Raw genomic sequence first — 25,957 nt, forward strand, 5'->3', positions numbered from 1 at the left:
ATAATAATAATAATAATAATAATAATAATAATAATAATAATAATAATAATAATAATAATAATAATAATAATAATAATAATAATAATAATAATAATAATAATAATAATAATAATAATAATAATAATAATAATAATAATAATAATAATAATAATAATAATAATAATAATAATAATAATAATAATAATAATAATAATAATAATAATAATAATAATAATAATAATAATAATAATAATAATAATAATAATAATAATAATAATAATAATAATAATAATAATAATAATAATAATAATAATAATAATAATAATAATAATAATAATAATAATAATAATAATAATAATAATAATAATAATAATAATAATAATAATAATAATAATAATAATAATAATAATAATAATAATAATAATAATAATAATAATAATAATAATAATAATAATAATAATAACAATAATAATAATAATAATAATAATAATAATAATAATAATAATAATAATAATAATAATAATAATAATAATAATAATAATAATAATAATAATAATAATAATAATAATAATAATAATAATAATAATAATAATAATAATAATAATAATAATAATAATAATAATAATAATAATAATAATAATAATAATAATAATAATAATAATAATAATAATAATAATAATAATAATAATAATAATAATAATAATAATAATAATAATAATAATAATAATAATAATAATAATAATAATAATAATAATAATAATAATAATAATAATAATAATAATAATAATAATAATAATAATAATAATAATAATAATAATAATAATAATAATAATAATAATAATAATAATAATAATAATAATAATAATAATAATAATAATAATAATAATAATAATAATAATAATAATAATAATAATAATAATAATAATAATAATAATAATAATAATAATAATAATAATAATAATAATAATAATAATAATAATAATAATAATAATAATAATAATAATAATAATAATAATAATAATAATAATAATAATAATAATAATAATAATAATAATAATAATAATAATAATAATAATAATAATAATAATAATAATAATAATAATAATAATAATAATAATAATAATAATAATAATAATAATAATAATAATAATAATAATAATAATAATAATAATAATAATAATAATAATAATAATAATAATAATAATAATAATAATAATAATAATAATAATAATAATAATAATAATAAAAAGATGAATAATTTAGTAAAATTTAATCTTAATCACAATAGATCAATTTATATAATAACTATTTTTACACTTAATTTATGAAGTTTTTAAATTTTCAAATATCCATACTTTTATCCTCCTTATTTGTCACCTTTATTAGCTGCTTTTTTTTTGGCAATCCTTTCTTGGCGTTATTAGATTCAGCTACTGATTTCGCTGCTGGCTTCTTTTTTGGCTTTGGAAAGAAATCGCATTGAGTAGATGCAGAAAACGTTTTTAATTTGAGTCTTCCATCGACAAGCGGTATGAAAGCATGGTATTGAGCAGTGCCATCGATTGTTACCGCAGCATCGAATCTGCTCTTTAGTGTTTTCAATGTTTCATCATGATCCTCTTTGCTACTAAAAACTATTTTAGTTTCTTTACAATAATTCTTTGCCCAATGGAATAAAGCAGTCGCATCTAAGATGCGATCTTGATGAGAGCACTGGAGGCTATACTTCGCTGCATTTCTTTTGAGGTTTGCTCCAATACCATCACATGCTCCTTTACCATGATCAGTAGGATGAAAATGCCACTCAGCTGGCATTCCAAAATCTTTTTCATGAGCTGTAAGATTTGCGAAGCTACTTTTGTTTTTAAAATGTTGACGAGCTCCGTCCGAAACGTAGTATACCTTTTCTACTGTAAATTTTGATTTTAGATAATTTAGTATTATCTTCTGGTACTCATAAACTGCAACGATGTCATGTTTTAAATCGTCGGATATGATTGCCATACTTTTGTGTGCCAGGTTTTTTTATTTCATGTAGTAAATAACTACTGTGAATATAGTTGCTTGGTCGTTATTGAAGTGGAATCCTGAAGAACATATTTATAGTTCTCTGCGAAATCAAATGAAATAATGAATTCACCAGACTTCAAATGTGTTTTCAAGTCCTTGAAGAATGACCACTGCTCTTTGACTAAAAAGTCATGGGTTCTCAAATTTAGCAATACTCTACACAGTTCTTCCACAAAATCATCCACATTTAAAATTATGGTTTTCAGTGTGCATCTTTCAGTCTGAAGCCAAGATTCAAATTTTAACTCCTCAATACATTCTCGATCAAAAGAGTTGATTAAATTTTCTATGATGGATGTGGTTTCCGGGCAATTCGAACATTCACCTAAGTGGCAAGAAGTTGTAGCATTAGGGCACATAGTCAATTTAAGGCAATCGCGGTAATGGTGTAAATCTTCTGATGAATCATCTTTTAAGTAATTTAAGTTGATTTCCTTCAACATCAATTTAACATTTTCATGGTAAATACAAACACATACTGTGTGAGTTCCGCTGCTTCCTGCCAAAACGCAATGTTTTGGCCTCAGTTGTGTAAATTTTGTGAATCCAATTTTGACATCCTCGTATTCAGATTGAAATGTTGCGAATAATTCATTCAGGTTACAGAGAACCATTCTCTTCTGCATTTGAACTTTCTTGCCATCGATTCGTACCTTATGGTATTGGTTTCGACACTCATTCGTTGAATTTGAAAAGTTAGAATAACCATCATCATCAACAGTTCTGTCTTCATTCTCGGAATTACTTTTGTCTTCATCTGGAATAACTTCAACGCAAGGCTCATTACTATTCAAATTCGGTAATTCGTTCAACTTTCCGAGCTCTTTCCTGCATGATCCACAAATTTTCAATCGTTTTGACAGCGTAGGGAATTTTTTTAATAAGCCGTCGGAAATATTTCGCATATCTGATGATCTGTGCTTCATTTTGTTAAAGGGATTAAAACAAAAAGACGAATAAATTTCATTTTCAACCTTAGCCTTTTTAGAAGTCGTAGACATTTTGAATTTTGTAAGTATTTATGTAAATAACACACGTCTTAACTTTAACGCTGTTTCTAAAAAACTGATTTCCGTATGTCTTCAGAATGACAATAAATAGTTTTTTAAGATTATATAGGTAGTACGTTTTAATGAATGAGTCTAAAATCTTTTACTAGGGTCAAGAAGGGCTTACATACTAAAGTACCTAGTTTAACCAAATGTTACAAATAATAATAAAAATAAACCACCATATAAATAACCTACCTGTCAACTTCTACCTCTCCACCCACTTCTTAAAGTCAAATGTCATAAAATAATAAATAAACTGGTACTTCGGAGAAGGGCCATAAAATATTTCCACTTGATTCCAAAAATTTGTTTCTGGGGCACCTGATATTTTAACAATGAAAATCACGTGCGCTGAAAACTACCTCTAGGATTGACTAAAAAAGCCGCAAGATACAAAACTCAGACAAATTTTGGGGGTGGAAAATTGATAGCGGTCGGCCTCATATTGCACCCCTCCAGTGGCTATTATCGGTCAGTTGTTGTGGTTTTTATTTTTAAGGTTTTAGAAACACTTACACACAAATATGAAAAAAATCAATTTAAAAACATTTGTCTTGAGTTACAAAACATTTATTTTGATAGATATCCCACTCGCATCCCACTAAGCGACAAAAAGGTTTTAAAGGAAAAGACCTAAGCTTTCTTTTGAGAAAAAAAAATTAATAAAAAAAGAGTCCATTTTGGAAAAAAAAAAGTCAAAAAGGTTTTTGATTTTTCAAAAAAAAGTAAAAAATTGTATGTCTTGAGTTACAAAACATTTTTTTTATAGATATCCCACTCGCATCCCACTAAGCGACAAAAAGGGTGTTAAAGGAAAACACATAAGCTTTCTTCTGAGCAAAAAAAAAAAATAAAAAATGGGTCCATTTTTTTAAAAAAAGTCAACAAAGTTTTTGATTTTGCAAAAAAATTCAAAAAATTTAAATCTTGAGTTACAAAATATTTTTTTTGATAGATATCCCACTCGCATCCCACTAAGCGACCATATAGGTCGCTTAGGAAAAGACCTAAGCTTTCTTTTTGAAAAAAAAAGTCAAAAATATTTTTGATTTAAAAAAAAAATCAAAAATATTTTATTAAATTTTTTAATTTTTTTTTTCGAAAGATTGCATAAATAGCTATCTAAACTATTTGGGACACATTTTGCTAAGAACAATAGGTAATAAGTTATATGGATAAAAAAAACACCTGTTTGGCCAAAATGTCAAATTTTGACCTCCTATAACTCAGAGAGTTCTTGACCGATCTTGTTGAAAAATGGTGTCCGAATTACTATCCAATAGAACTAACATTGGTGCAAATTTCATCGCGATCGGAAGACATCGATTTCAAAAGTTGGTTCACTTGACGTGAAATGCCCCATATATAAAAAAATAAAGGGTATGCGTTCCAAAATTCCAAAAAAAATATTTTTGGGACACTCTAATATATATATGTATGTAAAGGGCAAAGAATAACAAGAAGGGAAGCCTCTCAATTTTTCTACAACAACAACTTCTCTCTCTTCTCACATATGGGTAGTATGTGAATGCAACACACTTGAGAGAGAGATTTAACTTCAAAACTTTTTCTTGAAAATTGCAATTCTAACACATTTTTTCACAGACACATAATATTCTTTTATTTTTTTCAACACATATAAACCATTAAAATAACCGAAACATGTATATTTTGCACAAACGAAAAATATTTTTTTAAAATTATTTTGACTTTTAATTTTTGGGTGTTGAAATTAAAACTGAAAAAAACACACTTGTAAAATTTGGTATTGAAAATTAATAAAAAATTCAAATAGATTTAATTTTTGCAGAAATTATGGAATAAAAAGCAGAAAAATCTAATTATATAATCTTTCCAGTTCAGATATACATTAAATAATTTGAGAATTGTTTGAATTTTTAAATTTAATTGTAATAAAATTTTGTTATAATTTTTAAGGTCGCTTTTTTACAACTCTGTGTTTGAGGAGTGTGGTGAAAGTGGTTTGAAAACTAATACATATAAACAAAATGTTACCAATACATGCATAGAAATAGGTTTTTTATGACAACCGACTTAGGTTTTTTTTTGACAGCGTTTCACTTCTTGTTATTATTCTTTGGTAAAGGGTATAATGTATTAATTGTATTAGTAAAGTGGTAATCGTGTAAGTAAGTACCAAAATAGAAAGGCAATGAAGAAACAAACAAGCGAGTTACAAAAAGTAGAGTCAGTCAGTTAAAGTATGTACCTAGAAAAAGTTGTATTCAAAATAGATTTTCTAAAAGTTGCAGTTTAAAAGTTGTTAAAAAATCAAAGTTGTTCTTAAAAGTTGTGAAATTTAAAAACTAATAAAAGTTGTAAATATATTCATTAAAATAATTAAATCTACATTAAAATTAAACTAAAAACTAATCATTATAAAAATTAAACAACAAATTGTTGTTGCAAATAACTTTCTTACATTTGGGGGCTCCACCGCCTGAAACATTAAAGCAGTTATATAAAAAGTTATATTTAATTTTTTCCATAAAACTAAAAACAAAAAAATATTTTACAGTTAAAATTAAAAAGCAACAAAAAATTAAGAGTAATACACTAAGCCGACAGATTCTGTAAGTAAATTAATTAAATTAATAAAAGAAACTAGTAACGGTATCAATGCAAACAAATAAAAATACTAAAACATACGATTTACGGTCTCAAACGAGTAAATCAAGAGAAACATTAAGAACAAAGAGCGAATCTGACGCGACAGAAGATATTAACACGGAGAATATCGGGGAAGTGGAAATATACGAAACAAAAATATTAACAAAACCGAAGTGTCTAACAACGACTTACGGCCATTTTCACAATGTACGATTAAAAGTTAAATTGAACTTTAACCGCAAGTTAGGCTAATATGAATTTCACAATGTACGATTAATTCTTAACTGACACTATTTAATAACAAAGTTGCTGTTAAATATAACCGAATAAATTTCGCCGGTTAGCATCTTAATTGTAAGAAATATAATAAAAGAACTGTTACGTGTCTCTTTGTTAATCGGGTGTGCTTCGATGCCGCCTCGACTAGCTCTACTTTCGGCGTGGGAACCCAACCCGCATCTACACCACCAAGAGATTGTATCAATAAATTAAAATAAACAAAACAAAATCCCTAACAAATACCTAACATAAAACACTAGTTTCACCAACACATAACATCAAACAATTTAACCGTGGATTAGATGTCAAGTCCACGTACGTTGCCCACCCTACCATAGTCATTTCATCTCTTAATGACCCCTACAATATACCAATCCAACAACTTACCAACCCATCACACTCTCGTCATCTTCGGCCCACTGTACCTGAAATCTTACACAATTAGCAACACATATTGTACAAATTCTATTTCATATTACATTTATTAATCAAAACACTTAACCTAAATATAAATAAAACTATACTTAAATAAATAATCAAAATGTCTCTTAATATAACAAAAAAATAAAGGACTTATACATATACTTTTAATCTTAAAATGTCAGTTACTTTTTTTGTATTCCTTATTATAATTATTATAGTCTATGTTCATTTCTTTTTCAATATCAAAATTTTAAAACCCTTAGGTTTAAACCGAACGGTCTTTTGACCTGTTATCTAAATTCAAAAACAATCGTCTGAATATACTTGTACAGTTTTCTTTTTACGATCTATAAATTTTTTTTAACAAACTTCTTGTCTTCGTTTTTTTAACACATCACTTGCCCTTTTAGGCAGTGAAAATAATCATAATAAATATTTAGTATTCTCTTTTTTATAGAAACTGTAATAATATTATGACTTTTCAAAAAAAAATTTCTTATATTAATAAATAAAAAAAAATACTTATTTATAATTGAAGCTAAACTTCTTGTAACCGGAAATAAAATTTAAACAATAACAATACATAAAAAACACAATTTGCCTACACACAAGGATTACTAAAAGAAAAGTTCTAAAGAGTTACACTCCACTCTAATTAAATACGATTTTTATTCACCTTCACTCTGATTTATGTCCCTAAAGGAGCTCCCTGAAAGACACCTAAGAGCCTAGTGTTTATCAACTTATTTTATTTTACCGCTATTTAATACTTTCTTCTTTTAGTTATCCCTTTACAACATGAAACACTATTCAATTACAAAAATTCATTCCTTAAGAGCTAACAGACTAAACTTATTCTAACACAATTAATTTTTTGTACTTAACCTACCCTAACTAGTACTACCCTAATGCTTTTTATTCTTTATACCGATATTTTGGGATATTTCTATTCAGGTTTTTGTCCTGGTTTGAGGGTTCTAGTCCCGGGTTATTTACGTCCCACTTTGTGGAATTGATCCTAACACGAATTTTCACTCATAGATGTCGTATTTATCTTCACAGGGTCAACAATATATATGAAAGTTTTATATGAACAGTATTACCTTAGGTTTATTTTAAAATTTAAATATAAGTATTTTTCCAACGTTTTTCTGCCCACAGGATGATTCTGGAATTACCGCAGTATTGGTGACATTTTCACTTTATTGTGTGGCTTCCTAATCCTCTGGCACAAAATCTATTTTAAAAATTACCTATTTGAAACAATTCTTCATTTCCCAACTTATTCTTGAATTTATACTCACAAGTTTCTTCAGTGTATTTAAAATTTCAAATAAATAAATCATTAATATTATGCTAGGATATTTTATTCCCTTTTCCAAAGTACCAACGTTCACTAATTAAACTTTTCACTGTTCACACATAAACTTTATATTTTCCTTGCTGTTCAATATTAAGAAGTTTCGTTAACAACTTTAGTTTATAGAATGTGCGTTAACACAAACTCATGATGTCCATTACCTATTCTTTTCTTTAAAATTTCAAACAAGAAAAGTAACAGAAAAAAATAATAACAAATATCATAATAAAAAAAAGCATAACGTGTTTTTACAATATAGTGGACAACAAGACAGTTTGGGTTAATGCACTTATAACCTTGGCCTTGAATTGTCGCCTTTTTCCTAAGAGACAAGTTTTGAGTTTGACTTTCTCTTCCTTCTCTTACTTGGTGTTTGGCAATCCTAATTTCGTAGTTATTATTATGATTTACGAATCACCCTGTCATTGACCATGTCCCACATTTTGACATTTTAACAATACAAATATTAAACACGAGAATCAAAACAAACAAAAGGAGAATCAAAATTTAAACAGAAAAAACAAAAAATCAACATAATAACAATCACAAATCATATTGCTCCTGATGAATAAAACGTGACAGACCATGATGATAACATATAGGCAACAAAAAACGTAAGTATGTAGCAAAACAAAAATAATGAAATATCTCTGGCCATTTAGCACCTCTACCTAAATACCACAATAGTTAAAATTGTCTATCCATGGAGCACATCTACCTCAACAGAACATGGAAAAACATTTATATTTTTGTAATATTTATAATTTTTAAAAGTGTAAAGCGAAGAAAAGTAAATTTTGCACGGGGTGATCCATATACCACCCGGATATTGCACTTACAAACCAAACAACAAATGTAATTTGTTGTTCAGTTTGTTCTGTAAATTTTACAGTTAGGTACCTTAATATTTTTGAGTTTTATACGTTTTTTTTATTATACCACTAAGAAAACACAAATTATTATTTTTATGCCGTCTTTTAGACAATTTTTTATATTTCAATCTTTCATTACACTATTTTTCGTAAACAAATGTATGCATTATTGCCATACTTTCTACTGAATGCTTTGGTTAAGTAATCAAATGATGGTGAAACGTAAATCGGTAACCGTTGGTTAAATGGTCCCCGTTAAACAAACCGACAGTTAGTTAATTTTCCGGTTAAAATGAAATAATCGTACATTGTGAAAATGGCCGTTAAGCGAATTAATAAGGTTACTCTCGTTACAAGTAAAAAGTGAACAAGATCAAAACAATAAAACGATAATTACAGTGGACACATTTGCAAAAATTTTAAGTGATTTCGATGGGGAAAACGTACTGGTAGATAGGTTTAATAATTTCGACCAAAATGCAGAAGCGTATGAATTAAATAATAAACAGAATTACGTGCAAGCACGAAATAAAATTGTGGGTGTTGCTTAAATGTTTTTAGAAACGAAAAGTATTAGTAATTATGGAAGTCTAAAAGAAGCGCTTATCACAGAGTTCAAATGCGATTATGACAGTGGCGAAATACATAAAATGCTTAAAGAAAGAAAACTAGTGCGGAATCGTTTCATGAATATATGCTTTGCATGCATAAAATCGCTGCTCTAGGTGACGTAGAAGGACGGACTGTAGTTAGATACAGTATCGGACAAAACATTTGCAACTAGCATAGCAATTTTATAATTAGCTCACATAAAACACACGGGGTAATCAAATTCAAATTTTTATATTACTTATAAAACAAAAGGAACCTCAAAAGCGATATTAAATAAAAATTATTTTAATTTCTTATATACATAGACGTTTTTAAAACTTAAAATAAACATAGTCACTTCTTCAGTAAGACAAAACAATTGCAACTTAAAAATATTTCACGGTAACATATATTTTTGCTTAATATTTCGTAGCGAAACCCTTACTATCTATTACGGCTTTGCATCTTCGTGGCATCGACTCTATTAAATTATTAATAGTAACCTGTGGAATAGCATACCACGCATCTTTAATCCGATTGAAAAATTCATCAGCATTTTTGACGTTATTGCGATCAATCCGCTGCTTTACAATTGACCAGAGATTTTCTATCGGGTTCAGGTCCGGTGATTGTGGTGGCCATTGCATTACATTAATACTGTTTTGCAAAAACCAAGTTTTTACTACCTTCGAAGTATGCTTCGGATCGTTGTCTTGCTGAAACGTCCATCGTAAAGGCATTTCCCACTCAGCATATGGCAACATAATCTGCTCAAGTATGTTTTTATAAGACCATTTATCCATTATTCCCTGAATTCGATGAAGTGGGCCCAAACCATTGGCAGAAAAACATCCCCAGGCCATGACATGACCGCCTCCATGTTTGACGGTCTTTACACAAAATTCTTGTTGTACTAGTTTTCCTTTTGGTCTTCTAACACGAGTTATGCCATCACTAGCGATAATATTGAATTTTGATTCGTCACTGAAAAGAACGTTTTTCCATTGGTTTACTGTCCAACTAATATGTTCTTGAGCAAACTGTAGTCGTTTCAGTTGATTACGCTTAGATATGAGAGGCTTTTTAGCTGGCCGATATGCTAACAAATCAGCATCAATAAGACGTCGAGAAACAGTTCTTGCGCTTACTGGAATATTTAATTCTTTAACCAATGTTGGAGCCGATTTAAAGGGAAACTTTTTAATCTCTCTAACAATTAACGCATCGGTTCTTTTGTCAGTTTTTCGAGGCCGACCGCCTTTGCTGATGACCTCCACAGACTTAGTTTTTTTAAAACGTGATAAAATTCGAGAAATTGATGATTTATGCACCTTATACTTAATCGATAGTTCTTTTTGAGAAATTCCTTGATTGAAATCATCAACAATACGTTTTCGTAAAACTTTACCGAACTTATCAGGTGCCATCTTTATCGAAATTACGAATAATTAGTAAAACTTGTTTTTTATACAAAATAATTTTACAGCTAAATGAAAGTGAGATTTTATACCAATAAACTACGAATTGGAACAAAAGCAAAAATAACGGTTTTTTTCAACATTAACAACAAAAACTGTAAGAGTTGCAATTGTTTTGACGGATAAAAATAATAGGTTGATTCACATACTATACTGCAAAAATAGAACCTAGCTATAACTGAACCTAAAAAATGTATTAAGTTATTACTGACATAATAAGAAACTTGAACTCACAAAATCAATTTTAAATACTGGAAAGATTTTAATTTTACGAAACAAAACTAGTATTTTCAATGTTAGTTGCAAATGTTTTGTCCGATACTGTATATCGTGGACGGTCTGCCGGCAAAAACTGTATATAAACAAAACATGTATGCCTCAAAGATTTTTAAAGAATTACCTGAGAACTGTGAGATTTATGAACGCGTTAATGTGAATACCGAATCACAAAACAAAAAGTGGCACAAAGCAAATGAAACTAAAATATCTGAAAATAAAATACATTGTTATAATTGCGTTTCCACGGAGCATAAAAGAAATGAATGCAAAACTTAGGCAAAATGTTTTAAATGTAACAAATTCGGACATATTGCAAAACAATGTAAAGCTAATGAAAACAATCAAAATGATGTTCTAATGATTGTCAATCAAAACATAACAGATAAGTGTTTAAAACAGTGTAAAACTAATGAAAATAATCAAAATGATGTCCTAATAATTGCCAATCAAAAAAGATACAAATGTTTAAAAGTTAATGAACAGTTGATAAACGGACTAATAGACACCGGGTCGGATGTATCGATAATGAAGCACAATGGTTAACGACTTGTTGTTAACTGGACTAAGTAATATGAAAACAAGACCCTATGGGTTCAATTGAATGCAATGTTAAAGTAGATGAAGTGGAAAAGAAACAAAATTTCTTAATATTACCAAACGATGCAATAAAATGTGACATTTTAATCGGTCATGACTTTATCTCAAAATTTAAAATGATCGTTGATAGTAATGGGTATGAATTTAAGCATAAAAATTCAGACGAAAATAACATTTTAAACGTATTTAATATAAACGCGTTTGAAATCGATGCCAGCGGTGTATACAAACAAGAAATTGAAAACTTAATTGAACAATACAATCCATCGTCTGCAGTCCAACAGTGTCCAGTAGAGATGAAAATAGTTCCAAACGGTGAAATTAAACCATTTCGTCAATTTCCAACAAGATTGCCGTTTCCTGAAGAACAAGAAGTCAACAAGCAAGTGCAGGAGTGGTTACAAAAAGGAATTATACTAAGTCATGTTCAGATGTTGCCAGCAGAGTGGTTGTAACTAAAAAGAAAACTGGAGATTACAGAGTATGCGTCGATTTTAGACAACTAAATAATATGGTGTTGAAATATGGTTTTCCTGTGCCTGTTATAGAAGATTAGATAGATAGATTCTTTATTTTCATATTAATTATTGTTTACAATAAGTATTTTTATAAACATATTACATATTAAAATAAAGATTAAACAGCATGGTTTACAAAAAAACCGACAGCTGTAACTACAATTATTAAAAATTAGTAGTTAAATTCATTTATTAACATAGATCTATATTTCAGAGCATTTTTTATATAGTTATAAAGGCTTGTCCAAAAAATATCTTCACCATTAAGTGTTTGAATAATTTCTGCATCATTTAATATTATTTTACCAAAACAGTTTATTCGAATATAGTTAAATATGGGACATCTTCCAATAAAATGTTGGGTTGTTTCTACTTCCTTCATATTACATAAAGAGCATAGCCTTGACGTCTCCTCTCTATACTGATTACCATTTAGCCACAACAGATCAGCTCTTGCCTTTATTATGTAGCTTATTTGATCCTGATTGTAGAATTCATTGCAATAGCTTTGACCTTTGTGAAAGTCCAAAAACTTATAAATCCTTCGTTGACTACTAGCTGCTTTTATTTAATGATCGTGATAAATTCTAGTCTTCATGGTCTCAATAATACTTATGCAGTTGTCGTTCCAGTTTATTTTGCTACTTTCAGAGATTAAAGTTTGAATATTTAATTCCTGCATTTTTTGTTTCATATCTTTAAACCAAAAGATATTTCTTGAAATAATTATATTTGATAATTTGTGAGGGAGTCTTTCATTTTTGTAATCAAACAGCGTTTTAGAAATATATTGCAGGTGAAGACTGTATGTATAAATATGGCCAGCTTGTTGTGCTGTTTCTAAAGATATCACATAGTTGGGTGTATTATTTGGAAGTTTTAGAATACGTTTCGTGAAGTAACGTTGCAATTTGTCAATCTCGTCAAAACAAGTGTTTCCCCATATCTGCGCCCCATAACTTTGTATCGATCTACACACCGCCAAGAAGAATTTCCATTTAGCTTTTACCGATATTTTTTTATTTCCAACAAAATTATTCCATGTTAAGTTTATACAAACTTTGGCAGCATCGTTTTTCAGATTTATATGTTTGGAGTATGACATTTTTGGGGTCAAAACTATTCCCAAATATTTGTAATCGGCTACTATTTTCACAGGTTCACCATTAAATTTCCAAATTTCTTTAGCACTGGGTCTTCCACTTTTTCTGAAAATCATTATTTCTGATTTACTGAGGTTCACTTCCATTCCCCATATACGGCAATACTCTTCCAAATTTTTTATCATTTTTTGTAATACTTCTACGCTATCGGCCAATATTACTATGTCATCAGCATACATAAGTAGTCGAATATTTATGCCATCCACTGTTAAACCTCCATTGAGTGAGTCATGCATATCATTTAAGTATATAGCAAATAGAAGTGGTGATAACAGACATCCTTGTTTTACCCCTGTTTTTGTATCAAAGTAGTTGGATAGTTCCTCGCCATTCCAAACCGCAGATTTTGTATTTTGGTAGATTTGTTCAATACAATTTACCATTTTTGTGGACATTCCTATTTGATGAAGTTTGTATATTAATAATTTTCGTGGAACACGATCAAAAGCAGCTTTAAAATCCACAAAAAAAGCGTATACCTTTCTGTTTTCTGCAAATTTTATGTTAACAATTGCTGTAAGGTTATAAATGTTATCAATTGTTGAATAATTTTTTCGAAAGCCAGCTTGATATTCATTTAAATTTGCATAAACTTCACACCATTTAGAAATTCTTTCGTGCATTATTCCCATCATTATTTTTGCGATAACATTCATAAAAGAAATACCTCTGTAATTGCTCGCTTGGTTCATATCTCCTTTTTTATGTATTGGGAATATAATGCTTTTTTTAAAAACGTCATAACTTGTTTGGCCTTCTAATATTTGGGTATATACTTTCGACAGGGCTTTTAAATAACTGTCACTAGCATTTTTAAAGAATTCGTAGGAAATTCTGTCTTCTCCAGGAGCTTTATTTGGTTTAGCTTTTGCAAGTTGCCTTTTTATTTCAAATACGGTTACAGGTGAATCCAAAAACGCATCTTCTATATAATTGGCTGCGTAAAACATATCAACCGAACTGACTGTAGGGTTTAGCAAACATTTAAAATATTCATAAAAGTTTTCTACATTGACATGGCAACCAAAACTATTTTCTTCTTGTCTTATTTCTCTTGCCAAAGACCAAAACGTTTTACTGTCGTTTACAAAGCTTAATTGTATTTCAATTTCCTTATAGTATTCAAATCTCTTTCTTTTGCACAGGGCTTTGAAACTATTTTGTTTTTCTGTGTATTTTCTCTTATCATTAACTTTTTGAGATTTTCGGAACAATTTCAATAAATTCATACACTTCTCTCTCGCTTTCCTACATTCATTGTCAAACCATTTGTTTTTGGCGGGTTTTGGTGTATATTTAGATTGATTTTCCGGCTTTTTATACGACTCTAACAGTAATTTACTTAGCTCTTGCAAATTAATAGAGGATGTTTGTGTTTCTAAAATACTAAGTTTTTCATCGACTTTTCTGTTAAAAATGTCCTTATCTATCGGATTCCATTTTAGCTTTGGTAACAGATTTGCTTTTTTATTTTGATTTTGAGTACTATTTGTTTCCAAAAAAAGTGTTATTGGTTGGTGATCTGACCAGATTTGGTTTCCAACTTCAAAACTCCTCACAAGTTTTAGTACATCCACTTAGACTCCGCATAAATCATTTACTGAGTTCCCAATGTTGCTTACAAAAGTAAAATCTCCATCCTCATCACCCAAAGTTCTACCATTTAAAATCAGTAAACCGTAGTTATTACAAAAAGTTAGAAACTTTCTGCCGTTTGCATTTAGAATTCTATCTTTTGATTTTCTTATTTCAGTATTAGAAGGAAATGACACAATATTTTTATCCAGTACTTGTTGTTGTTCTCCTATTCTTACATTAATGTCGCCCATTATAATTAAATTTTGGACATCTATTTCCTGCATACACTGATCTACTTCACTGAATTCCTGTTCCCAATTTAAACCTCTAATGTATAATGGCATTATTGTGATTTCAATAGAATTACCTTTTTGTCAATTAGATCTATTCCGTTTTGAGTTTTGTAGTTGTATTTCATACCCATATCTATTAGATTTTTTCGCACTCCACAAACATAACCACCAATTGCTCTTCCAAATCTATTATTTCGTATGGCTGGTTTCCAAATGGTTTTATAAAGTTTGAATGTATTTTCATATTTACTTATATTCTTTTCCTCCACATGTGTTTCTAATAATATAAATATTTCATTTTGTTTTATGAAATCAAAAAAATCTTGATGAAGATATTTATTTTCTAGCCCATGAACATTATAAGACATGATTTTAAATTTTAGTTCCTTGTTTGTATTATTTAAAGCTACATTAACATTTCTACTTAAAGTTAAACTATTTTTATTGAATTTGTTTATTAGTTTTTTGGATTAATTGTTTCAAAAAATGCCTTATAGTTAAAATTTAAATCTCGCACTTTCTCACCATATAGCTGTCTTAAAACTTCTTCTCCAGTGTTTTGCCCAGACATCAGTATTTTATTTTTATTCCAGAAAAAACGTTTTTCATCCACCACAAGTTTATGGTCTTTAACGGTTACTTTTTTATTTTTGTCAGCTTTTAAAAGACATTGTTTTAACTGAAGCATTATTTTTTTATCGGGTTGTCTTTCTAAGCATAGATCACGCTCAATGTATATAGGTTTTCCTTTCAGATTTTTGACATGCTTAAAAATCTCCATTACCATTTCAACAGACTTCAATTCAACCATAACCGTCATCTTGTTATTTCTTTCAAATATTTTTTTGGTTTGTTCTATTTCCACTTTAGTTGATAGCTTGAGATCATCTTTAAACATGTTTTTGACTGCACTATAGCATGATTTTTGGGCTTCCAGACCTTTGATTATTAATTTCTTCCTTTCAAGGGCTTCTTCCAGTCGTCTCATTCTTTTTTGGTCCTCTTCTCTTTCTTTTTTAAGATTTTTTATTTCATCTTCCAGCACTTTATTTTCATCAGCTAATTTACGAACTTCTGATTTTACCTCCATTATATTTTCTTTAACTTCAAGAATATCGTTTTTTGTAGGCATATTCTTTAATTTGTCATCAAAAATCTTTGCCATTAGGTCTATTAATTCACTTGTCGACATTTTACCAACTTCATTTTGCGTTGCTGTTTTTTCTGGGGATATTTCATTTATTTTTCGTTTAGGTGTTTGCTGATTTATTTCGCTTTTAGATAATTTTGGCGTAAAGAAAAATTCATGGGGTTTGCTCATGTTTCTGTTGTTAAATGATAACGATTTACAAAACGGTTACGGCCACGGTTGCGCTAAAGTTACTTATATCAGTCGGTAATGCAGTGTATCCAAAATCCGATGGACTATTACAAAAGGCTAAGTTTTTCTGTGTAATGGATCTGGAAAATGGGTTTTTCCATGTACCCATTGATGAAGCAAGCAAAAAGTATACAGCGTTTGTAACTAAGCAAGGGCTATACGAATTCAACCGTGCACCTTTCGGTTTCTGCAATTCGCCAGCATATTTCATAAGATACATCAACTTTATTTTTCAAGAGCTAATAACTGCAGATGTTATGGAACTATACATGGATGATATAGTTGTTTACAGCGAAACTGAAGAAGGTAACATGAATAAGTTGAAATTAGTACTAGAGGTAGCACAACAATGGTTTAAAGATAAAATGGTCAAAATGTATGTTTATGAAAACCAAGATTGATTTTCTTGGACATACGATTGAAGGCGGCAGAATTTGGCCGGGAAAGGCAAAAACGAAGGCTGTTGCTAATTTCCCAGAACTCAAAAATATCAAAGACGTCCAATCATTCTTAGGATTGACTGGATACTTTAGTAAATTTATCCAAAATTATGCCTACATAGCAAAGCCATTGCCAAATTTGTTGAAGAAAATGTGATTTTTAAAACTGAAGCAGACGAAAAAAAAGCTTTCAACAATTTGAAGGCTTCGCTTACTAATGAACCAGTTTTATGAATTTTTTGTCGAGAAGCAGAAACTGAGTTGCACACAGATGCATCAAAAGAAGGATTTGGTGCAACTTTACTACAAAAATTTGATGGTCCTGTTTTCTTCTATATTAAAAAAGCGTCAGCACAGGAAGGGCGATTCCATAGTTATATCCTGGAAGCTAAGGCTGCGTATATAGCATTAAAAAAATTTAGGCATTTTGTTTTGGGCATTCATTTTAAGTTGGTTACAGATTGCGCTGCCTTTAAGCAAACAATATCTAAAAAAGATGTTCCACGTGATGTTGCCCAGTGGATATTATATTTACAAGATTTTGACTACAGAGTAGAGCACAGAAGCGGTAACCGTATGAAGCACGTATACTCTTTAAGTCGTTACCCAACATATGTAATGGTGATTTCGTCAGATATTGCTCCAAGGTTCTTTAAGTAACAACACGAATAATCATATCAACAATTTCTTATAGATATTTATTAACAATTTTAGTTGTTAAAATTCAATAGGAATATTATATTGAAAGTAACAAAAATAAATGTGTCAAGAAAATAAAAATTAAAGAAAAATATGTATGTATACACTTTTTTGTTTCATAAGATATTTGTTTTTTCTTGTAAATTATAAGGGGATGGGAGTATTCTAGATGGTAAGTTGAAAATGTAACTATAATATAGCGATAGGTAAAAAATGGACACCGATTTTATATACTAAACTTTTTTCAACAGGATTTCAGTGGACTCTTTTCATCGAATTCGTCAAGTGTAGAAGGAACTCATTTAAGAACAATACTGGAGGAATCTGTATAACCATTCGTGAAAGGGGATATTGGTCACATAACTGGTGAAAAAGGTGAGATAATGGTAATATATGAGTGATCTAACTTTATGTATGTACATTAGAAAAATAGATTTGCTTTGGATGGGTCTTATTTTGTTCGTTAGTAGCTAAAACTAACTACTGCAGAATTTAAGTGAAAACGGATAACTAGAACACTTCCGGCACGTGAAGTGTTCTAGATAATTTTCTCTAGAAGCTTAGGTTTATTGCAAATGTTTAAAAACAGTATCTAAATAGGGAATTTTTTTAAGATATCGGAAAAAGTACCATTATTTACCCAATTTTACAACATTCAATCGATTTCCGGCACGTGTTCTAGTTATCCGATTGCACTTAAATTTTGCAGTAGTTAGTTTTAGCTGTTAATGAACAAAATAAGACCCATCCAAAGCAAATCTATTTTTTAGGGCATGTCTAATGTACATATATTTTCAATTTATACACTCAAAAAAAAGACATATACTAAACTCCTTCAAAATAGTTCAAACATTTTCCTAAATTTGAGTAAAATTTTACTAAAACTAAGTAAATTTTATAATAATTTAATAAAAATTATAAAATTTTAAGTAAAAACAAAATAGTTCAGAAACTTGAAATTAGTTTATAATTTTCCATAGAAAAATTACTTGAGTTTTGGAAAATATTATTAACCGCAGAATAATATTTACTAGAAATTAAGAAATCTTTCCTAAACTTAAGGAAATTACATCATAGAATAACGTAATTTTCATTTTAGTTCAAAAAATTGGGTTCAGTAAATGATTTATTCCCAATTAGTTCATAAAATTTAACATACTTAAAATTTGTAAATGGTTATCTTTGATTTCAGTTAACATTTTTCCTTAATATTGAGAAATATATATTGATTTATAATAGCAATTTCTTAAAAAGCTATTTCGAGTTCATTGCTTACTAATTTTTAACTTCCAAAATTAAAAACTTCCGAAAATCTAGTTCAGATAAATAAAGAATATAAGCCATATATCATTTCCTACTATTTAATAAAAGTTGTCTTACTTCATAAAAATAACCTACTCATATTTAGGAAATTTTTCCTTAAAAATAGTACAGATAAATTTAAAAAAACGCAATAGATAAAAATCAGAAACTGGAACAAATGTTCTTAATTTGATAACATAATTAACTAAATTTTAGTTCAAAATAAAAAATTATAGTTAAATTTTACTTATAATTAGTATATATGTTTTTTAAAATGAACACTAATAGTGTAGATAAATTTAAAAAATAATGAAAAACATTACTAATTTTAAGTAAACATTTCGTAAAAAATTTTGAACGTAATGATTTTTTATTGGTAAATATTTACTAAATTTTAGAAATTATTTACTTAAATTTATAACAGAATCACAATACCCAAAAAATAACGTACTAAGTAATGCTAAAATAGTGCTTTTAGTGTCTAAAAAATATTTATTAAAAACTTCTAAGTTGAAATATATATTTGTACTAAGAGTATTTATTGAGTATTAAACAATTTACATATTTTTAGTAATTTAATTGTTAAAATTTAAATATAAAATAAGTAATAAACAATTTCTTTCTTTTATTCTCAAAATTTCATTATTAAAATTCTACTTATTATATTCAAAAGAGTTGACATTACTATTAATGTACCAAAAATAATAAACAAAGAAGAGAGAGAGAGAGAAATATATCACAAACAGTGCTGATGCATTACATGGATATTTGAATAATCGTTGCTATTATTTGGTTAATCTATATTAAAACAGCGATATTTTTGTAGATTATATAAATGTATAATTATTTAACAATGTGTACCAAAATTCATTTTTTAGAATGTGCATTTTGTTTTACCAAAATCGTTACAAAATATATGTTTATATAAGAACAGACTACTTAAAGAAACCGAATACTTAAATTAAATGCGATTAGGTAAATAGCAAAAATAAACAACACTGCGTAATATTGGAATGTTGAAAGTAACTGTTTTATTTATACAAAAAAAAACATACAGTCATTATTTTGCTTTTAGTTTTCATTCTGAACGCGTTAGAGTTAAAGAACATAGACGAAGTTGCAAAGATTTAAAGAAGAGAAATAATAAAATATAAATTAACAATAAAAAAGTGTAAAAGTAAAAGTATAAAACTTAAGTGTGTTTTTAAATACTATTATTAACAATAATATAAAAATATATAAAAAGTGTGCATCGTGTTTTAAATGGTAAGTAAAAACTATAGAACAAATTGATGTGATTTTATTAATAAAAGTGCAAATTAACAATCTTGAGAAGTGAAAATATGTGATTGCATTTGTTAAAAACTCCATTTCAATTTGTTCCATGGCATTTTTGTATTTTTAAGAACAGTTGTCCACGTTGTTTTTATTATTTGTTAGTGCTAAAATACTACATATTTGATTGATGACTTCAAATGCCATTAATATGGAACCAGAAGACAATTTGAAAGATTTATTGATGTTACACAAGGGAGACGCATTTTTGGAAATTTTTAAAGGTAAGTTTTTCTAAGTATTCTTAGAATTTCTAAGGCATACTTTAGAAAAGAATTTACATTTTCACTTTTTTTATTTTTAGAACATAACATTGACACAAATGCATTAAAATATATGACTCCAAATCATTTAGATGTTATAGTTCGCAAACCATTATTCGGTGTAAGAATAATATTCTAGCATCACCCTAAATCCTGGCAAAATGAGATGTCATCTTCCTATAATCTTTCAAAACAATCCTCAGTCAGCTCATCATTAAATCATGAAGAAGTAAGTTTATTTTTCGTTTTATTTATCTAATAAGTATATGTATTTATCAAATTTATAAAAAATAGTTTAATATTGAAGCAGTTTTAAAAGCATCTCTGTCCGTCAAATCGATTTTAACTTATTATGACATAAATAAGAAAGTAATTACAAAATTTCGTAGAATGATCGCAAGTTGTGTTATAGCCTATATTATTGAAAATAAAATAAATCCTTCTCCTAAATATTTTGAGAAAATTGCTGAATACATTGTAAAATATTTTACAACAGAAAACAAAGTAAGTTTTTGTTACAATGTTCAAAGTCCAAAATTTGTAAAACATTTCCCCACAAACAGGATTTATATTTTATACGCAAGAAGGGCAGAAAGCCAGGTGGTTGCTTATATAGCAAATACCATAACGCAATATCAAATTTAAGAAAAGAAGGTCTTAATGTGAATATACTAGAAAATAACACAGAAACTTTTGAAAATATAGAAGTGGAGCCTCCAGGTATAAAAAACATTGCCATATGTATGTTAAAAATATGGATATTTAAAATTCTTTAGTGACAACAAGGTAATCAAATTTTTAAAATTTGAGCTTTTACGTAATTATTGTTTGTTTTATAAAATGCAAAAAGCCCATCCGTATTTTTTTTAATTAAACAAATTTTTTATTCACTTCTAAAAATGTAAAACACTGATGGGGTGATTTGTATTTTTGTAACGATTGCCTTTGATTAGTACAATTAGGAAGACTAAGGACCTCTAGTGTTCCATAGCCAGAGATGCAGTGTGTCACAAAGAGTGTCCCTTCCACGCAGTTCTCCCGAAAGGAACCATAATTTAGCTATGAAAAGGTTCTGAATTTCCTCACAACTTATTACGTAACAGAAAAATTCTGAAGTACATTTTTTTTAAATTGTTTACCTTGTTTGAAATAAAAATTTTAAAGTAGACATATGTATTTAAGTTATATCTTTGATAAAAATGTAAATAATTAAACTTTCAGACGAAAATTATATGTTAAATGATAAAGAATGGCTAATGAATAATATTGAGCCAATGTCGGACGTCCTTCAAAAGTGGGACAACACTTTTTACATTAGAAGAAATTTCCTAAAATCGTCTGAAAATGGTTTGGAACATATTTTTAAAGAATGGCCTATATACAAACAATCTTTTGGACATAAATTAGTTAGTATTATAATTTTAGCATATTTCAATGATACTTTAAAACCAAAACATCATTTTATGTCGCATTATTGTAGAATTTTGGAACACTCTGGACCATTTTCTTATTTATGGACTTTTAACTTTGAATCAAAACATAGACAATTGAAATCCTATGTAAAAAATATAAATTCAAGAAGGAATGTTGTGTTATCATTAGCAATTAAATTTTGCATTTCTTTTTCGGAAACAATTTTCATCATATTCTGTAAGTTCTGAGTTATTAGAGTACAAAATACTACAAGCAACATCTTTAAAATCACCTCCCATTCATATTCATGAATTAAACAATAAATACTATTTAAGACCTAAAAATACTTGGTAATTTAAAATTTTAAAAAATATATTTAAAACTCGTAAATTGCATTGTAATTCAAAAATATATATCTTTAAAAATAGAATTAAATTGAATATTAATCTAAATTTAAACAAAACTAAAATTTAAATCAATATTTGTGTTATTTTTTCATTATAAAATATAAGATTGTATTAATAAATAAGTTATTATATTCATTTATATATATTTAAATAATAAATAAACTGTTTAAAACAATCTAATTTGTACTTTTATTTCTAGATAAAACAATAAATAAAATCTAGAAAAAAAGTAATAAAATTAAGTAAATATATTACTATAAAATTGTAAAAATGTTACTGTATTTAAGTACATGTATTCTATAAAGCTAAATGAAATAGATTACTACTTGGTACAATTATTCCTTAAAAGAAGGAATCAATGTACCAATAAGTATCCTATTTTTTCTAGCTTTATAGAATACATGTACTTAATCACAATTACATTTTTTCCTATATTTTGGGAATAATTTACTTATTTTTAGTACTTTTTTTCTTAAATTTGGGTGAATATATTATTACTGGGGTGGATGCGTTTACTAAATTTCAGTTATTACATAAACTAATATGTAGGATTTTTTTCCTTGTTTTGAGGCTAACATTTGCCGTTTAGTACATACATTTTAATTTATTTTGGGGAATAAATTAACTTAAAAACATAACTTTCTTATTCGTTTTTCGTAAAATATTTATTAAATCGAAGTCAATTTTTACTCAAAATTTTTACATATTGTCATAATTTTAAATAAAAAATATTTATCTTTTTAACTTAAATTTAGGAAAAATTTCCTAACTTTTATAGATTTCTCAAATTTATCTGAACTATATTGGAGTAAATATTAACTTATTTAAAGTAAGGCTTAAGATAATACATGAACTAGTGTGAAGATAAGTTTATACACTTTTCTAGCAAAAATTTACTATAATTCAGTAAATTTTTGGAATAATATTGAGTAACTTTTCTTTCCCAAAATTAAGTAATTTTTTTATTAAATTGTAATAAAAAATGTCTTTGGCGCCATACGACAACCATAATGTCCTCAAATTGAGTAAAATTTCCTAACTTCTAGTTCGTTTTTTTTTGAGTGTATATGTTATTATTGCAATAAATTGTAAATTTACTTATAATAATAAAAAAAAAAATTAAAACCAACAATTTGCATTTTTATTTAATAGAAGAAAAATCTATTGCAGATATATATAATTAACTAGTAACAATATAATTATTCAATATTACAAACTTTATTGTTAAAATTTTACTGTTGACTATTAACAAATTTTTTGTTTAATTTGACAAACTCGTTGTTGAAACATATTGTTGAGTGTTAACAATTTCAAGTAACAAAAATATATTTTGTATCTACAAAATCGGTTGTTGGTGACTTTTCAATTAAAAAAATAATTGTATTGACGAAAATGGTAATTAATATGACAATTGATTTGTCGTAATTTTTTTCTGTGTAGTATCAATCTTCGCAAAACTTTCAAACGACGATCCAATGTACAGAAGGCTATCAACAGTTGCATGCATAATTCGACTAAAACTACGGGCCTAAACGACAACATATTATAAATGTTACAAGACGAGATGATTGAAAAGTTTGATGATGATCGACAACACCTGCGTACTGAAGCTAAGAATCAAATCCAAAAGGCTCAAGTCGAATACAAACGAAGTTTTGACAAAAGGCGTAAAGAAGGCGATGTCTACCAGGTAGGAGACTTAGTGGCTATAAAGAGGACCCAATTTGTATCAGGCCGAAAGCTTGCGAGTGAATTCCTTGGGCCATATAAAATTGACAGAGTCAAGAGAAACAACCGGTATGATGTCGTTAAAGCAGCCAACTTTGAGGGACCTAACAAAACATCTACAAGTTCAGACTTTATTAAGCCATGGAAGAATGACGAATCCGCTGAGTGTCTATTGTCATCTGTGACAGATGAGTAACAGGATGGCCGGGTGTAAAGGGTATACTGTATTAATTGTATTAGTAAATTGGTCATCGTGAAAGTAAGTACCAAAATAGAAAGACAATGAAGAAACAAACAAGCGAGTAGAGCCAGACAGTTGAAGTATGTACCTAGCGAAAGTTGCATTCAAAAGAGATTTTCTAAAAGTTGCAGTTTAAAAGTTGTTAATAAATCAAAATTGTTCTTAAAAGTTGTGAAATTTAAAAACTAATAAAAGTTGTAAATCTATTCATTAAAATAATAAAATCTACATTAAAATTAAACTTAAATAATTAAATTGTAACAACTAATCCCAAAATATTAAAAACCAATGTAAAGAATATTACATCTTTGAAATAAATTAATGAATTATCTTTTAAAATAAAATATCTAAATAAATTTTGAAAATAACTTTCTTACATATATATATATATATATATATACATATTTATATATATATATACATATTTATATACAGTGGGGAGCTCAAATGAGTACATGTTTCTATTTTGTGCACTTCTTATGGAATAAAAATAAAACTAATAAAGCAAATTCAAAAATTGTTTCTGTCATTTATTTTATGTTTAATATGTAACAAAATGAATTACAATTCAAAACAAAAAACATACAGTTCTAAATAAAAACACAGACAAAACTAAAATAACTCGCATGTACTCAGTTTTGCACCCCACAATAACTTTAGGGAAGAATTGCATTTTTTAAAAAAAATTTCAAAATCCTTTATTATGTAAATAAAATTTTACACGCATTGGCATATTTTCTATAAAGTTTTAATTAACTTTTTTTGGAATACTCTCTCTCTCGTGCTCAATCCGCTGCTCGTACAAATTGGTAGGAGTTTATCGGTATGTTATGAAACCTTTTCCATTCATGCTTGGGAATTGTGATGCCGCCTCAGCTAGCTCTGCACCGGCGTAGGAACTCAACCCGCATACACAATACACATGGTTCGTCACAACAAAACCTATCTCATCTATAAATTTACAAAATAAACAAAAATAAAAACAATCATGATGATCCAATCCGAACATCGCTTATATGGGTCAGATGTCATACCCATCACAGCGTTGCCCACCCTGCCATAGTCATCATTATGATGACCCCTATCATTTGTATGCCAACTACTTACCACAACCTTATTATCTAACCATTTCGGACAACTATCCTGTAACTATTAACAAAACATTTAGAAATACATTTATTACAATAAATATTCCTAAAACTAAACAAAACATATAACTTAATCTAAATTTTCCCTTCTCTTCCTTCTTTTCTTTTTTTTTTGTTTTCCGTTCTTATATAAAAAAAATCAATATATGGTAAAAAAAATATGTTAATTTTCTTAACGTATATAACGAGTTTGAATTTCGTAATTATATTTATTTTTAATCGATAGGTCATTAACCACTTATTATATTTTCTCTTGTTTTGTACATTTCGATTAAAATTCTGTTTTTCCTTTTTTTTTTTTCTTTCTTTTTTTGAACTTTTATCAATTTTTTTCCTGAAGATTAATTTTTTTTTTTGAAACAATGAATATTTAGTTAAGCTAATAGAACTGAATATCATTGAATCTATTTAGTCCTTATTAAATTTCCTTAACCCTA

General features: G+C 27.6%; 1 protein-coding gene across 1 annotated transcript; it reads left to right on the forward strand.

Annotated features, from left to right (window-relative positions):
- Positions 1-314: 314 nt before the first annotated feature.
- LOC135955838 (probable serine/threonine-protein kinase clkA) lies at positions 315-1,202 on the forward strand (the record flags this gene model as incomplete). Its single annotated transcript, XM_065506207.1, has 1 exon — positions 315-1,202. A coding segment is annotated over one exon (888 nt), but the record flags the coding sequence as incomplete, so codon positions are not given.
- Positions 1,203-25,957: the final 24,755 nt, after the last annotated feature.

The sequence above is a fragment of the Calliphora vicina genome, chromosome 3, assembly GCF_958450345.1.
Source record: "Calliphora vicina chromosome 3, idCalVici1.1, whole genome shotgun sequence".
Classification (NCBI taxonomy): domain Eukaryota; kingdom Metazoa; phylum Arthropoda; class Insecta; order Diptera; family Calliphoridae; genus Calliphora; species Calliphora vicina.